The sequence below is a fragment of the Melospiza melodia genome, chromosome 9 (assembly GCF_035770615.1).
Source record: "Melospiza melodia melodia isolate bMelMel2 chromosome 9, bMelMel2.pri, whole genome shotgun sequence".
Taxonomy (NCBI): Eukaryota; Metazoa; Chordata; class Aves; order Passeriformes; family Passerellidae; genus Melospiza; species Melospiza melodia.
In genome coordinates this window covers 13805081-13822213 of record NC_086202.1, presented here as the reverse complement: position 1 = coordinate 13822213, position 17133 = coordinate 13805081, and the positions used below count along the sequence as shown (strand labels likewise).

Here is a 17133-nt window from a genome sequence, read left to right as displayed (position 1 = left end):
GATTGTTATTACCTCACACAAATTAAAATACGTTTTTGTTGACATGGGAAAGAAACCCAAATTATTAGGCCTAGTGTGAAATTTCATGTCGCAGGCATCAGAAGATGGTATCACTCAAAGTGATTATCAATAATTTTTTCAGTATGCTTGATTGGTTGACATCATCCCTAAAAGAACAGAAATTATTTTTCATATGCAAGCAGGGAAAAAAGGGCAAATCCAGAGTGATTTGTAGTGAATTCAAAGAATTTGAATTTGAAACTGTTCAAGATTCATCCCCTGCAGTTCAACTTCTCCTGCTCTTCAGATACATACCATCCTTCCATGCACATTTAAAGTAAAACTAAAAATCACACTGTAAATTTTACTCCTTCCAAAGAAAGATTTTCATTTTTAAATGATAGTTGCCTCAATCTTTTCCTGGCATAACTTTGTAATAAAAGGGTAATTCTCCTTCCCTCTACTCATACTGCCAACAAGCAGAAATGTTGGAGCATAGAACAGATATTCTTGAAAAAGCCTTCAGCTACTAAATTGTAAAATTGCTGTACAATGGATTTATATTAATAAAAGAAGCCACAATCTGCAGCTACGTTGCAAGCAGGTTGAGATAAGCAAACAGTACCACTCATATTTGCTGGGGACAAGGCTGGGGGTGTATCTAAAACAAACACCAGTATAGAACAGCCCTACATTTAAACTTTAACTTGCTTTTTATTATTATTTTTCATCAACACCACAGCTATAATAAGCTTTCTCATTTTGGAACAAAGAAATACAATCTGACCTTTGAACTAGAACCACGTTAAACACTCGAAGACTTGAGCCTACTTCCAAAACAAGGTAACACAGCTAACTGTGGAAGCAGCAGCTAATTCATATCACACACAGGCTGCAGCTATACAGGAGCCATAATCAAGATAAGGAAAGTAATAAAGATTTCAGAATTATTCAACTGCTATACACCTTCTCTTGATTATTATTGTATTCTAACACTTCCTGATGTATCATATTTCTTCCTCAGAATCCACACTTTCGTCCTAAGTATCCAAGGTCACAGAAGACCACCAGCATACAATGAACTAAACAGAAAGAGATCAGGTACTTAAGCTGCAGTATTTAATCAGCAGCAATAACTTTAACAGCTAAGCAGCATCTCAATGAAACACTGGCAGAGCTCAAGATGATTGGAAATCTGATGAGAATGTTACAGGTTTTCCCTTGAAATCCTCATTTTGCTCCCAAAACTAGGATCACTTCTGAAGGGTAGCGAACCATTCTCTCCCTGCCCCCACACCCCCACCACAGAGCATAATTCGGTCAGAGACTCTCCAAGAGTACAGCTAATATTTAACAAAGGGCCAAGCATCACCAGCTAGAAGAAATGCATGCGATCACCTCACACTACTCCAGTGATCACAGCACTGCCATGCTGTTAACTGCCTGTAGCAAAGGTGGCAGGAGGGTTCCAGAGATCTCTGGGTTATTTCATTCCTTAAACTCCCCATTCCTTAGCAGATCCAATCTCATCAACCGTTTCAAATTCAGTAAGTGCCTGGACACAAGATGATTAGAGGCTGGGAGAAGGAAAAATAAATTAAAATCACCACATGCCTTTCTGTCTAGTAGGTATCTGCTTTTGAGCACTGAAAAAGACGCTGGCACTCAAGACTGGTACAGAGAACACGGATGGCAGCATCAAATAGCTGTGATCTGGCAGACTGTGTCCCTACAAAGTGCCACCAGGGCACCCTGATCCATGCACCAGTCCCGGCTGTCCCTGCCCTGTGGCTCACAGTCCATTACAACTCACTGCTAAGAGAGCTCAGACACCCCTTCTCCACACTCCCTTCACCTCCAGGCCATGGGATGCTGCTCCCTCGATTTCAGCACTGATAACAGAACTGCCCACAGACCTGTGTGAGCTGCAGCAGCCTCACCATCCCTCCTCACAGAAAGGGGATGAAATGCACGACAGGGAAGGAAGGTTTCAGCCAGATCAGTTCCCTGAGCTACCTCCCACAAAAGGCCACACTGGGACAACCAAAGATGCACCTCTATGGCAGTTCAAGTTTATCTGTATCTCTGCTGCCTTGTTGTCACTCTTATTTTCCACCAGCTTTGCATTCTCACACTCTTCCTCGTGCTAGTGCTGGTATTTGCTTGACCTTCTAGACCAGAATAAAATTATTTTACTCCCTCCAGAAGATGTTTTCTGCTAGGACAGCTCCCCTGAATTGGCTCCTTGTGGGCAGGTGGTCTGTCAGTCCCTCTGTGGTTTTGCTCCCTTAAAAGCACAAGCTTAGTTTGACAAATTGTCATGAACCCACAGTCCAAAGGAACAGACAATTGCAGAAGCAAGAAACCAGAGGGGAAAGTGAATTACTTAAGCCATATTTATTGCCAAATGCACCAGTTCAAACCACAGGTATATTTTTCTGAATGCCACATGGTGTGGTATTAGAATGACTTTTCAGGGAATGATGTTAACACAGAAAATCCCACACACCTCATTTCTTTTCAGAACTAAATATGAATGAGTCTGTCTGATTACTACAAGAAAGATTTTCACATCCTGGTGCATAAATACTGGAAAGTAGAGTGTTTATTACAGGAAAAAATTCTCAAAGACTTCTACAAACAGCCAAGGTGAAACAGAAGACTACATCATTTAACAGTCTACTTCCAAATCTCACGGAATATTGGCAAAATTCACTTAAAAAGATGACAGAGGTATATATTTAGAGCAAGGGGTTATGATCACAACATAATTTCAGCTGGAGATTGTGGGCAAATGCAATAAACTCTTTATAATTTTATAAAAATATTAAAATAAAAAAGGTAACAATTAACACATTTACATGACCCAACAATTTATGCAAGATTCATAGTAGGAACGAGGCAGGTCCTGAAACCTCATAAAACTGATCAATTTGAAGCTGAAACTATTTACGACACACTGCCATCAAGATAAAAGTCACAGAGCACTGTTACACTTTGGACTTTATTTTTTTAAAATGGTTTTGTACTTTACCTCCAAAAAACCCCATTCAATTCTGTGCTTAAAAGCTTTCTCAGTCCCCTTTGTTACACACACAGAGGGACTTTCAGAGAGAGAAATCTTTTGGAAGAAGAAAACGTATCAAGTTTAGGTATGAGGAAGAGATATGCAAGAGACGAGGGGAGGAAGCAACTTCACCAGAAGCTGGCAATTTAAATGGCTTTAGGGAAATGGAACAGGGTGTGTATTAATGGGGGTGGAGGTGGGGTGTTTGTTTTAAGTTTTAGCACTTAGGGTTGCTAAGAACTTCAATCATGTAGTGTTTTCCTTGAGTCTGTAGACAGAAACTTCTCTTTCTACCCAGGATTTTCCCGAAGAGCAGCACAATGAATAGAGACAATTCCTGCATTTCATCCCAACACAGTATCTTCAACAGCAGCTCTGAAACTTCCTTTTTGGTTCTTTTCTTCCCTCCAAATTTACTCCTCACAGCTATGTTAAACTCTGAGCAGTAGGACAGCTCCACTGGAGCCGGTGCTAGAGCAGCAGGGACTGAGAGGAAGATGAGATGCCATGCTGCAAATAGAGTTTAGAAAGGACCAGAACAGCTGAACCCCAGCAGCCTGAGGTAAGAGGAATTGAGAAAAAGAGATAGAAGTAAAATAAATCTGGTTCAAGCAGACGTGGAATAAAATGTAGCAGAGATAGAATCAAAATAAAATCCCACAAACTGAGTTTAGAAATATCAATTATTCATTGGAAAGAAAACCCAACACTTTTATGTAGTAGGAGTTTCTCAGTAACATATTGCCCTTCAGTTGCTTCATATATAAAACAAATTAATTGCTTGAATTAATCTGAAATTAACAAGCATCTAGAGCACACTTTTGTATTACAGAAATTTAAACATCTAGATGAAGCCAAAAATATACACAGCAGTTACACATCCTGGTGTAACCAAAAATGGTGTTTCAAATCCCTGATAATGAACTGGGATGCTGAGCTAACTGACAATAAGAGGTTTAACTGTGCACACAAGGAACTAAAGTGAATCTGTGACTGTTATTACAGATTACCTATGCTGAGCAGTCACTGGCAGATTATGGCCATATTTGCATATTTAAAAATAAAACGAGGATTTGTGCTCAATTAGAAACAGAAGGCCAAACAAGATGAAACATACCAATGCTCTAGACAGGGATTTTTACGATTGCTCTGCAAGTTCACAGTCTACTGTTCTCAAACCTTTTTTCTTTGGAGACACTGAATTACTGGCCTAGAGCTGACATTTATGCGAATGTTGGGTCCCACTGAAAAGGTTTCAATTTCTAAGCAGGGAAAGATAAGAGGACAAAATCTGTATTTTGAATGGAAAAAGTTACTCGAGATGAAAGGGACTTCCTTTTCAAAACCCCAAACATTCGATTGCAGGGAGCCTACTCAACAAGAAACGCGCAAAGAGGAGGAGGGGGGGGGGAAAAAAGGAGGTGGAGGGAGAACAGAAAAGCAATCACACATCCTTTTAACCCCGCGGCCCCGCTCCGGATTCACGGCGTCAATCCGGCACCGCGATCCGCAACTTTCCGCCTCCCCCGCCGCTCCTCCCGCCGGTTCCGCGGCCTCGCTCCCTCCCGCCTCGCCGGGCCGGGGGCAGGCGGGCCGGCCCCCGCTCGCCCCCGGGCAGTGACAGGCCGGCCGCTCGCCGCCGCCGGGCGCGGCCCCGCCGTAAACAAGTTTGAAGGGGCCGCGGCCGGGCCGGGCCGTGCCGAGCGGGGAGGAGCGGGCGCGGCGCTGACAGGGGCCGCACAAAAGGGCAGGGCAGGACCCCCTCCCGGCTCCCCCCCTTCGGCGCAGGGCGGGGCCCGGCCCGGCGCGGCGCCTCACGGCGGCAGACGGGGAGGGGGAGCGGGGCGGGCCCGCAGGCCGCGGCGCCGCTCGCCTCACGGCCCCCGCTCCGGCGGAGCCTCCCGCCGCCGCGGGGCCCGGCCCGGCCTCCCCGCCGCGCCGCCGTCCCTCACCTACACAGTGAATGAGCTTGTGTCGCCACGAATCGAGCTGGTGGCGGACGCCGCGCCTCTGGATGGAGCACTGCTGCCGCCCGCACGGGCTCGCCATCTTCTGGGCGGGGGCGGGGCGGGGGCGGTGGCGGCCGGCGGGGCGGGGGGGAGGGAGGGAGGGAGGGCCGCGCGCGCCGCGCTCTGGCACGCCCACTCGCGCTCGGCGCTCTCCCCGCCCCGCGCATGCGCCGCCCGTCCCCCAGCGGCTCGCACGTGCGGCCGCGCGGCACCCGTGCGCTAGGGGGCGCTGTGCAACCCCGGAGCCTCTCGTGAGGGCGCGGGAACGCCCTGAGGGGTCAGCGTGCTCTGAGAGGTCATCGTGTCCTCAGGGGACGTGCCACCCGTGAGGGGTCACCGTGTCCTGAGGGGACACTGTGCCCTGAGGGGACGTGCCACCCGTGAGGGGTCACCGTGTCCTGTGGGGTCACCGTGTCCTGAGGGGACGTGCCACCCGTGAGGGGTCACCATTTCCTGAGGGGACGCTGTTTCCTGAGGGGACGTGCCACCCATGAGAGGACACTGTGTCCTGAGGGGACAGCCCACTCCTGAGGGTTCACTGTGCCCAGAGCTGCAATCCTTCCTTGAGGGGCCATTTCAGATCTCATGGTTTTCCATCAGGAGGAGATGAAATCTCATCTGCTCCACCGTGTAGTTATAAAACCACCAGTTCTGTTGGTGGCCATGATGCAAAGGGAAGGCACATGTGCCTGCAGTGGCCGGGAGGACCTGCAGAGACAGCTCCACGACTTGGCCACCTCCTGTGCTGCAGCCTTGCGCCACAAGCACAAGGCCCTCCCTCCAGGTGAGCTCAGATGTTGTACGGGCGCTGGTGATGTAGTAACAATCATGACAGCAAGCAGGGAATAAATACACTGACAGTCTAGGGAAAGCATGGCACTGCCTTGTGCCTGTGCAGGAGGACAAGAACACCAGTACCAACTTCTTTCAAGCTCAGGGGATTAGACTGAAAAGTGAAATCTCTTACAACAAACCTTGCCGTAAGGCCAGAGATGAAGGTGTATGAGCCTTTATTTCCCTATCCTAACCACTAGAGCCATTACCCTCATCTTGCCTAGCCACACATGATTAGGGAGTTAAAAAGGCATGGAGCTCAAAGTTGGCTGTGCAAAGATGACTGGTCAAATGCAGCTGCAGTATTAGGATGTCCTAGATAAAGTATTTCCTGGACAGAAAGTACTGTTTGAGCTACTGTTCAGCTGCTGTTGTAGCTGCAGTAAGCCACCTGTCCTGTTCAAAGGAAACACCAAGAGGCACTTGGTGTAGGCAGGTAGGAGAGCAACGAACCTGTCCTACAAAACGAGATCAGGACAGTTCCGTTTGGCTAGTCCAGCAAAGGGAATGCAAACCCAAGGTGTACTTACCCTGCCAATCTACCAGTGCAGTGGGAAAAGATGGACAGAGCTATCTGAAGGGCAATGGCAGTATAAGCAAGGATTATTGGTTGGCTCTCAGTACTCTCCTGGAGGAAGTCAGAGGATGATTTCTTACTGCAGGAGGTGGAACTTGCCAGAGCAGACAGCAACCAGAGTAGCAAGAGGCAAAAGCCCATTTCAAGATGCAGCTTCCATGTGAGGAGGGCAAGGTGAAGCTTGTTTTCATGAGCAGACCTGACAGGTTTAGGGAATCCCAGTCCTGGTTTGAAAGCCATTAACAGTGAAAACAAGGAAAGCATGACCTATGGAGAATTTCTATACCACAAAGAGCAGGAAAGCTCTTTGGGCACCCCTGCTCAGGAATGATCCCCTTAGCTGCACCTCATTCCAGTTGTTGATGATATCCTGGTCTTTGTTCCACCCTCTTTTCAGTGTGATCAGCCATTGTGGCCTACATGTCTTCACATCCAGAAGTGGGGAATCTCCATTCAACTCAAAGTCCGGGCATGTCTTTCACTAGAGCCTGAGTTCCTAAGTCTGTTAGACACTGTACTAATCACAGAAGTGTGCATTTCCTGAGAGGTAGATAACCTAAACAAAGGGATTACAACATGAATGGTCTAAACTCCAGAAGTTAACTTCTATCTGAAGTCTGCATGGCAGCTAGAACAGTGGGTGAACTCCCAGCACTAATTATTAGAGAGTTCTAGTTTTGGGTTTTTTTGCAATCCTCTGTTCTTAGACTGATGTTTAGACAGCAAACTCTGTGAGACAGCCCCATGGTTCTACCCTGTGCAGGTATTGAACCTACCATAAAGCTTCTAATACCTGACTGGGACCCATATAAAAATTAATTAATTTTCTATAATGTGTTGCCCTCCCCAGGGCTAACCACTGACTGGTAGCATGATAACTACCAATAATTTGGATTTCTTACCCACCACCAAAGCAGGGAGGAAGAGGATGAGGAAAGCATGAACCAGAAGATCCAGTACATAAAGCAGGAGAAGGTGTTTGAGGGCTAGAGAAAGGCAACAGTCCTGTAATCTAAAAAATGGTTTAATACCCCAGGCCTCCTGTGAGGAGGGGAAAAAAAGGGCCAAGGTCCACTTTATAAAAGAGCAGCATCTTCTAGAATCACAAGCTAAAACTTTTGTGTTCAGGGAAATGGAGAAAAAGGGTATAAAGAGCAGTGGGACTGGCCTCAAGAGTCTCATCAAGAGTGACAGCTAAGTAATCATGAAACTACCAAGGCAACAGGCAGATCTGACTTGATCCTAGAGTTAGGCTGGAGCAAGTTTGATAAACCAGAGCTTGCACCATGCTGCCACCAACACGGTCAGGCAGATTTGTTAAACCAAAGCAGATCCACCATTTTCCTGGCCAGGACCATCAGCAGGTCCCAGCAGCCACTCCTGTCCTTGCTCCTGTAAACGTCTCAGCAGAAGCTCTCTAGCTGGGACACAGCTTTGGCCTCCCCCCGTTTCCCATGAGCCATGGGATTTGCTACATTTGAAATGTTGTTTTCCCCCTGTTTCACGGTGGCTCCCCTTTGATGTTAATTGTTTGCAGGCAAAGCTTAGTGGAGAGCATAGCTGTGCTCTGGCCTGTCAGCTGGTTACCACCGAGCTGCCCAGCCCAGTGGAGAAAATGCTTTGATGTTAATGAGCTGCAGATAATTTCACTTAACCCCGAGCAGGGCCTGGCATCTCAGAGGTAAGACTTTCAGGGCAGATCCTACAGCAGGTCTCTCCAACATCCGTTTTGCCATAAGAACAGAAAATACTCAGGACATTTGAGCAGAAACCTTACTTCTCACAGTCTTGCACCACACCCAATATCATTACAGGCCCAGAGATGCCAGAGGTGGGGAAACAGTGAGAGTTAAAAATGGCCCTATAGAATCACATGGCCTTTATGGGACTCAGTACAAACATGATTTACCCTCTTGTCCCATTAATTGCCCCCTTCTGTTGTCCTGCAGAAGGAATACACCAGAATGGGAGAAGGGAATAGACTCTAAATTGCTGTTTTGCCTGATTCTTGTGTAGCCAGTGTTCAAGGCAAAGCCATTCAGAACATGGCACCTTCTCCATCAGCACAGCAGATGTCTGCATGAAAGGGGCCAGCTGCAGTAAAGTGAGACTTGCACAAGCAGCCTTGGACTATCCTCATTCTTAAGTGAGTATTTCAGCAAAACCTTCTCTGTGCATCTGCTCCAGGCAGCAGCATGTGGCCAAGTGCATGCAAACCTACAGGTGAGTGATTGACCCCTTAGAGACAGGGTGCAAAAGGGTCTGTGGATGTGTGGTAGCTTTCTTGGCTTCAGTCAGCCCTTGTTGTGGGTCCCAGACCAGGAGGCTGGGATTTCTCCCTGGGGTAATACCTCACATACTGGAGAGGGCCCAGATTAGGCAGAACTCCTGCTGTGGAGAGATAGTGTGGGAAGCAAAGAACTGTGAGAAAGATATCTGTCTTGTGTAAGTGTGAAGTACCACAGTCTCAGGAAGGAAGCACTGAACCATAAGTATGAGCAAAGACAAGTGAGAAAAAGGCACAAATTCAATTTTGTAACCCTCTCCCCATTATCAGCAAAGTATATTCATCATATCACACAAACTCTGCTTCTATCCAGACTGCAAGCTTTTGAATGGAGTGACCTAGTCCTCTGAGAAGCCCCAGACAAGCAGAAGCAAACACAAACTACATCCCTTCAAGTGGAGCAACAAACAAGACCTCACTGAAAGTTAGGGGGAAACATGCCTTCTTCTGAGGAATGTGGGATGCTTCCAATATATCACCTTTGTTAAATGATTTATAGCAATGAGAGAGAGATACTAACTCTTCATTTTCTTGCCAGAACAGGATTATTCCCTGCAGCAAACTGGATTACACAGTTAAAATAATGCAAGCCAAGTCCAAATGCTTGTGCCATGCCCACTGCAGGGAGGATCTCATACAAAAGTGTGTGAGCCTACACTGAAATAAATCCTAACGAGGTAGAAAGTGACATCATGGAGGAGGCCATGACTGATCACAGGCTAAGGAGACTCAGTGTCCAGCAAAAGGAACACTGCACTTTGGAAAGTCTACCCAAGTCAGTGAGAAGAGACACTTTTGACAACATGTTTAGCATTTGTTCAGTGCTCAAAGTCAGTCCATCCAAGCAAAGTTTGTGTGCCAGGTTTTGACACAACGAGTACAATCATACATCCTGCAAGAGATGAGTCTGGAAGACAAGAGGGCATTAACAGCACGGAGCAATATATACAATGATCCACAAATAACACTGGGAAACACTGTGACTTACACTGCTGGACAGGAACCTGAGAAACACCATGGAGTGTGTGCAGGATGGATGAAGAGGGAAGCAATTTGATCCCTTTTTCAAAGGAATTTATTGTCACATGCAATAGCAGCTTCACTGGAGATGGACAGACTATCAGTGTGAAAGCAGAGAGATTATCATTAAGTTTAGGATGGATTTCGGGGCACAAGACAATGTGTTGTCAGAAATTATAATATAAATATAAATAGAAAGCAATAGATCTGTAAGGTCGATGGGAATAATCTGGGGTTTACAGCAGGGAGTTTATCCCCATTAAAGGAACAGGAAAGCTGGACAGTTGAATAAATGGACTATAAAAGATCATCTTTGTAATAAAAGGAAGGGTGACGCACCCTGAATCAAGGTGAACACTAGGTCAGCTTGTAACTGTTTCTAGGGGATGAGGAAACATTTACCTGAAACCAGGGTAGAGCTGGAACTGGAACAGTCAAATTGTCCACAGCATGTTTGACTTGAGACTGCAGCATGACTTGAGTCAGTTCTCATGCTCTGAATGCCTGCAGAAAAGGAGACTCAGGATGACCTTATCACTCTCTACAACTTCCTGAGAGGTGGTTGTAGTCAGGTGGGGGTTGGTCTCTTTCACCAGGCAGCCGCTGACAGAACCAGAGGACACAGTCTCAAGCTGCACCAAGGGAAATATAGATTGGATATTAGGAAAAAGTTTTTCACGGGATGAGTGATAAAGTTCTGGAATGACCTGCCCAGGGAGGTGGTGGGGTCACCATCCCTGGATGTGTTTAAAAAAGACTGGCTGTGGCACTTGGTGCCATGGTTTAGTTGAGCTGGTAGGGCATGGGTTGGACTCGATCCTGAGGGTCTCTTCCAACCTGGTCATTCTGTGAATCTGTGAATGCTTGCTCCAGGGCCACTATGATTAGCAGACAACAGCATCTTTGTGTGTGTCAGCTCATTAAGGAGCTTGGCCAAAACTATAAATGCTGTAGAAGCAACAAAACAATTCAACCAAACATGCAGGTAACTCCAAGGAAGGCTTGGTGCATCCTAAGAGACAGGCAAGTGGATCAAGCAGTTGCACCTTACAAGTTTTCCACACCAGCAACTCGACAGGTGCAGTGTCTCCAAAATAAAGTGTGCAAAGAGTTTGAAAATTTAAAGTTGCTCATGATAAAACCTCTCTCTCTATATATATAGACTACAAGAATGAAGGCAGCACTCAAAATGGCTTCAGATGTTCATGTTCTGCAGTCAACAACCACACTCAAAACTCTGCTCAATGTTAAACATGTTTGTGGTCACTGTGAAAGCATGAGGGAGGTGCTGGAGGCTCAGTGACAAGTGACTAATCAAGAACTTCAAATCCCTTCAGATATGAAACCACTGATTTACTTGATGCAGTGTGCTATGTTCTGCTTAAGCTGGTTCTCATAATCAAGAAGTGAAAAGTGCAAATGCTCTGCAGTTTCTGAATGGAGATCGAGGAAATTAGGGAATGGTCACCATACCCATCACCCTAGGAAGAGCAGTGTGGGTGTGGGTATAAAAAAAGCTGTCTTCATACACAGTAAGCTAATTTTTATGAGCAATGACCATAAAATGCTTCTTGCATTACAGAAGAGGAGGGGCTGCAGGCAGATAGAAAATATCTCCGCCCTTCTCCAAGGTGATAAAAGTTTTCTTTCAAGTTACAAATGTACATTCAGCAAACTGAAAAAACAGCTGGTGAAAGAAGACATTTTCATGGAGCAGAGTCCAGAGCTAGAAATCAAACATGAATTTTATTTTTAAAAAGGAACAACAACAAAAGAAACAAAACAAAAAACCCACCCAGGCCAACGTAAGGTTTTGTCTCATTTCAGTAGGAAAATGAATGCCAGAGAAGCAGCTCAAGATATGAAGCCATAGAAAATTATTCGGGCTAGTAGCAGAATGTTCATCCAGGAAAAGGAAAAGGAAAAGGAAAAGGAAAAGGAAAAGGAAAAGGAAAAGGAAAAGGAAAAGGAAAAGGAAAAGGAAAAGGAAAAGGAAAAGGAAAAGGAAAAGGAAAAGGAAAAGGATGGGGGAAACAGGGAGAAAAATGCACACCTGGGATGTTGTTTAAACTACTAGAGAACAATTTTGCATTGACATGTGCCTAAGCGATCCTGAGCATAAACTATTGACCACCTGATTAGAATGGTGGAATAAAAAGCATCTGAAGGACTTGAGAGGTTGTCAGGGGAGAAAACATAATGATAATGGGAGACATTAATTTCCCCTATGCAGACTGGGTAGACTCCATGTCAAAGAATGATGCAAAGACTGCATTTTTAGCCCTCATAAGTGGATATTTCTTAGAATGACCACTCAGAGGAACCAAGCAGAGGATGAACTCTTGATTTAGTCACAAGTAGTACATGGGAGGGAGTTTGAAATGTAATAATGAAGAGTCACCTTGTCTTTATGAACACACTGTGCTCAAATCCAGTATTATAGCCAGGGAGGAAAAAGCAACAGAAAAGTACACTGCAGTGCAATGTAATTTAAAAAGGAGATGAGTATATTCTCCTTCCAAAGTGTAGAAGTCAGCAGAGTAATTAAGAAGAATTTTTAGGTAGCTAATGAATGGACAAATGCTTGCAATGATATTGAGACCCTTCATTTAAAGCTTTAAATATGGCATCACTCAAAGTAGAACAGTAGAACAAAGATGATATTTAGAAGGAAAAAAAAAAAAAAAAAAAAAAAAAAAAAAAAAAAAAGTATGACCAAAGAAGAAGTACAGAAAACCCCAAAGCCTGCCAAGTTAAATAAATAAATAAAGAATGACACCCCACAACCCAACACATTTAAGCCAGCCAAATTAATTTTCAAAGAGCAGCTTTTTAAAAACATGAAGATTACTAATAAAGACATGTTTACACAGTAGGGGGAAGCCTACAGGGACTCAGGGGCCCAAAAGAGAGCTTTAAGGGAAGAACAGTGCAGAAAAATTACCTTGACTACAGACTACTGTCGCCAAGCACAGTAGTGGACATCCAAACGTTTTTTAGCTGTGGTTTAAAAGCAATGGATATATGTAAAATTTCTATCAAGTTTGGGTCCAGCCTTGTAATTGCCTCACTCCAACATGTGGCTTCCAGCATGTTGAGGGAGATATTGTTGAAGTAATAAGGTGGTGGCTGAGGGTCCCAGATCAGGTTTTAGTCCCTGTTAACTTACATTTCATTAATAGATAGCTCTGAAGGGAATCATCAAATGGGAAGCATCGAGGTCTGAGGAATTAGCTACTAGTCAAAGCACCAGGAGAGAGAGAATACAAAGACAAAACTGAGCCCAGCTTGTGGATCTGGGAGGGGTTATGGATTCACCAGCCTTGCTGTCACATGGAAATGTTTAGAGATGTTGGTAGAGATGGGGATTAAGAGAACACCTGTCCATAGCAGTAAGTGATGTTGGCTGCTGTCCCCTCTTTCCCTGGTTGCTATTGGCACTCCAGAGATCCTGTCCTGCTCTGACCTATTCCTTTTATCTGGGCCATTAATAGCACTGCCTTCTCTGAAGTCTGCTTCCACCAGCATCCGGAGGAGTCTGATTTATTCATTTTCCTCCAGTGGCAGCTACAATTCATGAGCAGATACATCCTGCAGGTCTTTTTACTCACATGAGATTGTAAGTAGAACTCATTCTCGTCCACTGGTGAAAATGGACCACAGTGAGGTCTAACTGCCCCTTAGCCAGACTTCAAAGCCTATAAAAACACAAATTTAGCCTGAAGTAGTTTCTCATTCATTGTACCAGGTGTTTCCCCAAACATTATGATCATCTCTTATTCACTTAATTTTTATAACAAATTAAGTGCTTTACCTAGAGGCTAAGTGAAATCCCAAGTCCTGGAAGTTCTGATACACAGATATTGCCTAGTCTCCGCATCTTCATTGCACCACACGGTCAGTGTTCTTTGTGCCCTTCACGAGTCCTTTGATAGGTGATAGACATCGTGCTCCAGGCCACCTGAATTACGCCCTCAGTCATGTCTGCTCTGGGTCACATGGCTGGAGCTCGTAAAGTCCTGCTTCCTGAGCTTATGCAGCATTGCTCTAGTGAATGAGTGGGATGCAGGAGTCACTTTACCCCCAGGTACTTGAAGGAGAGCTGCTTTACTTAGGGACAAGCTCCAACTGTCTCTTGGTAACTGAAGAAGTGTATTTTCTGCTACTTCTCTACATACTTCCTGCCTCTAAAAATATGCTGTTTGAAGGTGCAGTTTCTAATACCAGTTCACCTGGGAACAGTGCTTGTATTCTATATTGATATCGTACACAATTTCACAACCTTGTAACTCACCCATCGACTAAGCCTTCCAGTCACACTCAATTTACCTTGTTTAGCATTTTCACACGGACTTGTGGGTCTCCCTTGGATTAAGCTGAGAGGTGTTAAGCCATTTGTCCAACCAGCCTTATCACCTAAAGCTCTGTCATCCCATAACCAGAATCTTTTGAGGTTAAACTGGAAACACCATGTCCTTTATCTCAGTCATCCATTCCTCATACAAGTTTTTTCTCCTTCTCAGATTTTGTCACAGCCTGTGCTACTGATTTTGTAGGCTTCTGCCCAAGTTTTGTCATTTGCTGTGGCCACATCAGGCAAGCCAGAATGCTGGCATACTGGAAAGGTGTTGAGCCAGAGGATGGTGCATCCCAGCATGCGTTGGAATGCTTGGCACAGGCAGAGTGTGCCACTGGAACAAAGCTGCAGAGATAAGCGGGAGGAGAAGCTGGCTGGCAGCACCTGGTCGGTAGGAAGAGAGCAGGAAGTTGTGAAGCACTGCTAGTAAATCAAGTCATTGTAAGGACATAAAAGGGAATTATGGATAAGATACATCCTGAGGAGGTGTGTGAAAGGGTGGCACAGGGTCCTTATTCTCAGGGGCTGGCTACTTATACACCAGACACAGCCTTGAGAATAAACTGTGCTGTCTTCAAGACTACAAGATGGATAAAGAGTAGAAACTGTGCAATTATAGGAGTCTTTAATTTCACAGTGAATGCCAGGCTGTGCCAGAATAGCAGTGCTCAGATATCCTCTGAGAAGACAGAAAACAAATTTCCATATCGATTCAGTATAACATAAACCACAACATCATTTCAGACACAGCTTCACTGAGTGATAAGCCTACTCCATCAGTCAGGGAACAGACCTGTAGGGAGGAGCAGACACCAAATGTACCCCTGCAGGGAGAGAGGTGAGGGGAGAGGAGACATGAACCAGATGCAATCAAACCCCAAAAGTGGGTTTAACTCTGTTTCAGTAAAGGTGATGAAGGGAACATGGGGAGTGAGGAGATACCTAGTGAAACAGGAACAGCACAATGGAAATAATCCCTTAGATGGGGCTGCCAGTTTCTTAGACTGAGGCACTCAATTCAAAGTAAAGGATGGTGCACTACAAATCAGAAGAAACTGCTGCTAAAGGTGAAGATCAGTCCCAGGGTTGGAGAGGAGATACACAAGAAACTGGCCAGGCTGCATCGGACACAAGCATGACCAGGCTGCAGGACAGAACCACAGATTCTGAGAATAAATTCAGGCTAGTAAATCCTTTGGTAATTTCAGAAGAGCCATGTGCAAACTCCCAAAATGCAGAGGGAGCAGACGGTTGGGAGGTATTGCAAGTGCTGAGAGTAATAGTTCCTCATAGGGAAGAAGGGGACCTTGACCTTGTCAAGGGATGAGGGAAGCAGGGTGAAATTTAATGGCAGAAAGGGCAAATTAAACACTTGGGGACCAGCAGCAAGGGCATTTGCTACAAACTGATGAAATGAACGCTCCGAAGGAATAAAAAGACCTTACTGCACTGAAGGATGAATATGAAGCAGCAGCATGATGCTTCTGTGGAAAAGGAATGGCACTATGCTAGGATGCATCAGACAAGTTATTTTTAGCAGAGACAGAAACATTATTGCCATTGCGCAAGGCATTGTGAGACTTCCTCCAGAATATCCTTGCAGCTCTACATCCAGGAAGGATAAATTTCAACTGCACAGAGAGAAACAATTTGGATGCTGAGACAAACAAACACCAGCTGATTAAGAATCTACTAAAAGAGTTTGATTTCTTCTGGCCAGACAGGCTGAGAGGGGACAGATATATTTCTGAAGAACCACCAAAAGAAAATGATAAATAAAATTGTTATGAAAATATGCAAGATGTACAGTAATGGCAAAAAATATTTAATAAGTTTAGACGGTGAATTAGAGAGCTTATACCCCTGCCAGGATTAATGTTCTGGACCAGCCTTCTGAGAAGGGTAATGAGGCAGAAAAACCTGCATCATTTTAACACACACTTTGTTAGAATTCCCTCCATTAATTTATAAGTGAAGGAACCCTGGAAATGGGTGGCTCAGCCTGGGATACAGATCCAGGTTGGCCAAGGAGTCAGCAGTACAAAGGGTGTTTGGAGGAGATGTTGCTTTACCCCAGGCTTCTGGGTTTCTGCTGGGCATTGTGATGATGAAGAATATAATTTCCCTCTTAATTTGCTACTAAAGGTACTGAGGTTTTCCTTCCTTTGGGAAACTAAAGGCAAGCTCTAGGTCTCATGCATTGGTGCTCCTAGCATTACTGTCCCAGAGGTCTGCTCACACATCAGGCTTAATGCTATTGCCAGATTAGGGTCAGGAGGGAATTTTCCTAGATTGACAGAAAAATTGCGGTTGCATTTTTTGTGTGTGTGTGGTTTTGATTGGGGCCTTTTGGTTTTGTTTTGGTTTGGATTTTTACTTCCCCAAGTTCACATCTATTTTTTAGACCTTATGTAATTTTTTTTCATTAATTCTCTGCTATTGCCAAGCTGCAGACCAATGATCCCCTAATCTTCCTGCCTGCTCCCTGTAGCACGTTACAGCTGCAGGTCTTTTTCTGAGAGGAGTCAGAAAGCACTTGTAGCACCTGGTGAGGTGAGAGGAGCAGGTGTCCAGACTAGAGGCACCAACAGGATGTTCACTGCATGTTTACTCCCAGCTGCAGACACTGGACTACAGGGTGACCCTGGAGGACTTCCCAATGTGAACACAAGCACACACAGTAACTGCAGCAGCGGCTGTGAGAGGAAACAGGGGCATTAACCCAGGCTCTCAGCTGTACAAGCACAGATTTAAAGGACACACAACCACTGGCTGACCTCCAGGGCTTATTTACAAGCAGGCAGGCAGGGATTTAGGATGAGGAATGTGTAAGAGAGCAGAGAAAGTGTGGTGAGTGAGGGAGCCCCAAATCTGAGGGTGCTACAGGCCAAAGTGGGGTGAGCACCTCTCCCAGCCCTCTGGGGCTCCTCTGAGCCCACCTGCATCGATCCCAGCACCAGACTGCCATGGCCACTCTCAGCA

At 45.3% G+C, this 17133-nt stretch overlaps 1 protein-coding gene across 11 annotated transcripts in view; it reads right to left on the bottom strand.

Annotated features, from left to right (window-relative positions):
• Positions 1–5131, bottom strand: part of LCOR (ligand dependent nuclear receptor corepressor) — an 83500-nt gene extending 78369 nt beyond the window's left edge. For 4 of the 11 annotated variants that reach the window (XR_010028700.1, XM_063163357.1, XM_063163359.1 and 1 more), the window contains exon 1: positions 5020–5130. Coding sequence is in view for 4 of the 11 variants with exons in the window: in XM_063163357.1 (XP_063019427.1) it covers positions 5020–5116 (97 nt within the window). In the remaining 7 variants the exon portion in view is untranslated. Of the gene's footprint in view, positions 1–5019 lie in introns of all 11 variants that reach the window. The other 7 variants (XM_063163360.1, XM_063163358.1, XM_063163363.1 and 4 more) reach the window with 7 other exon arrangements.
• Positions 5132–17133: the final 12002 nt, after the last annotated feature.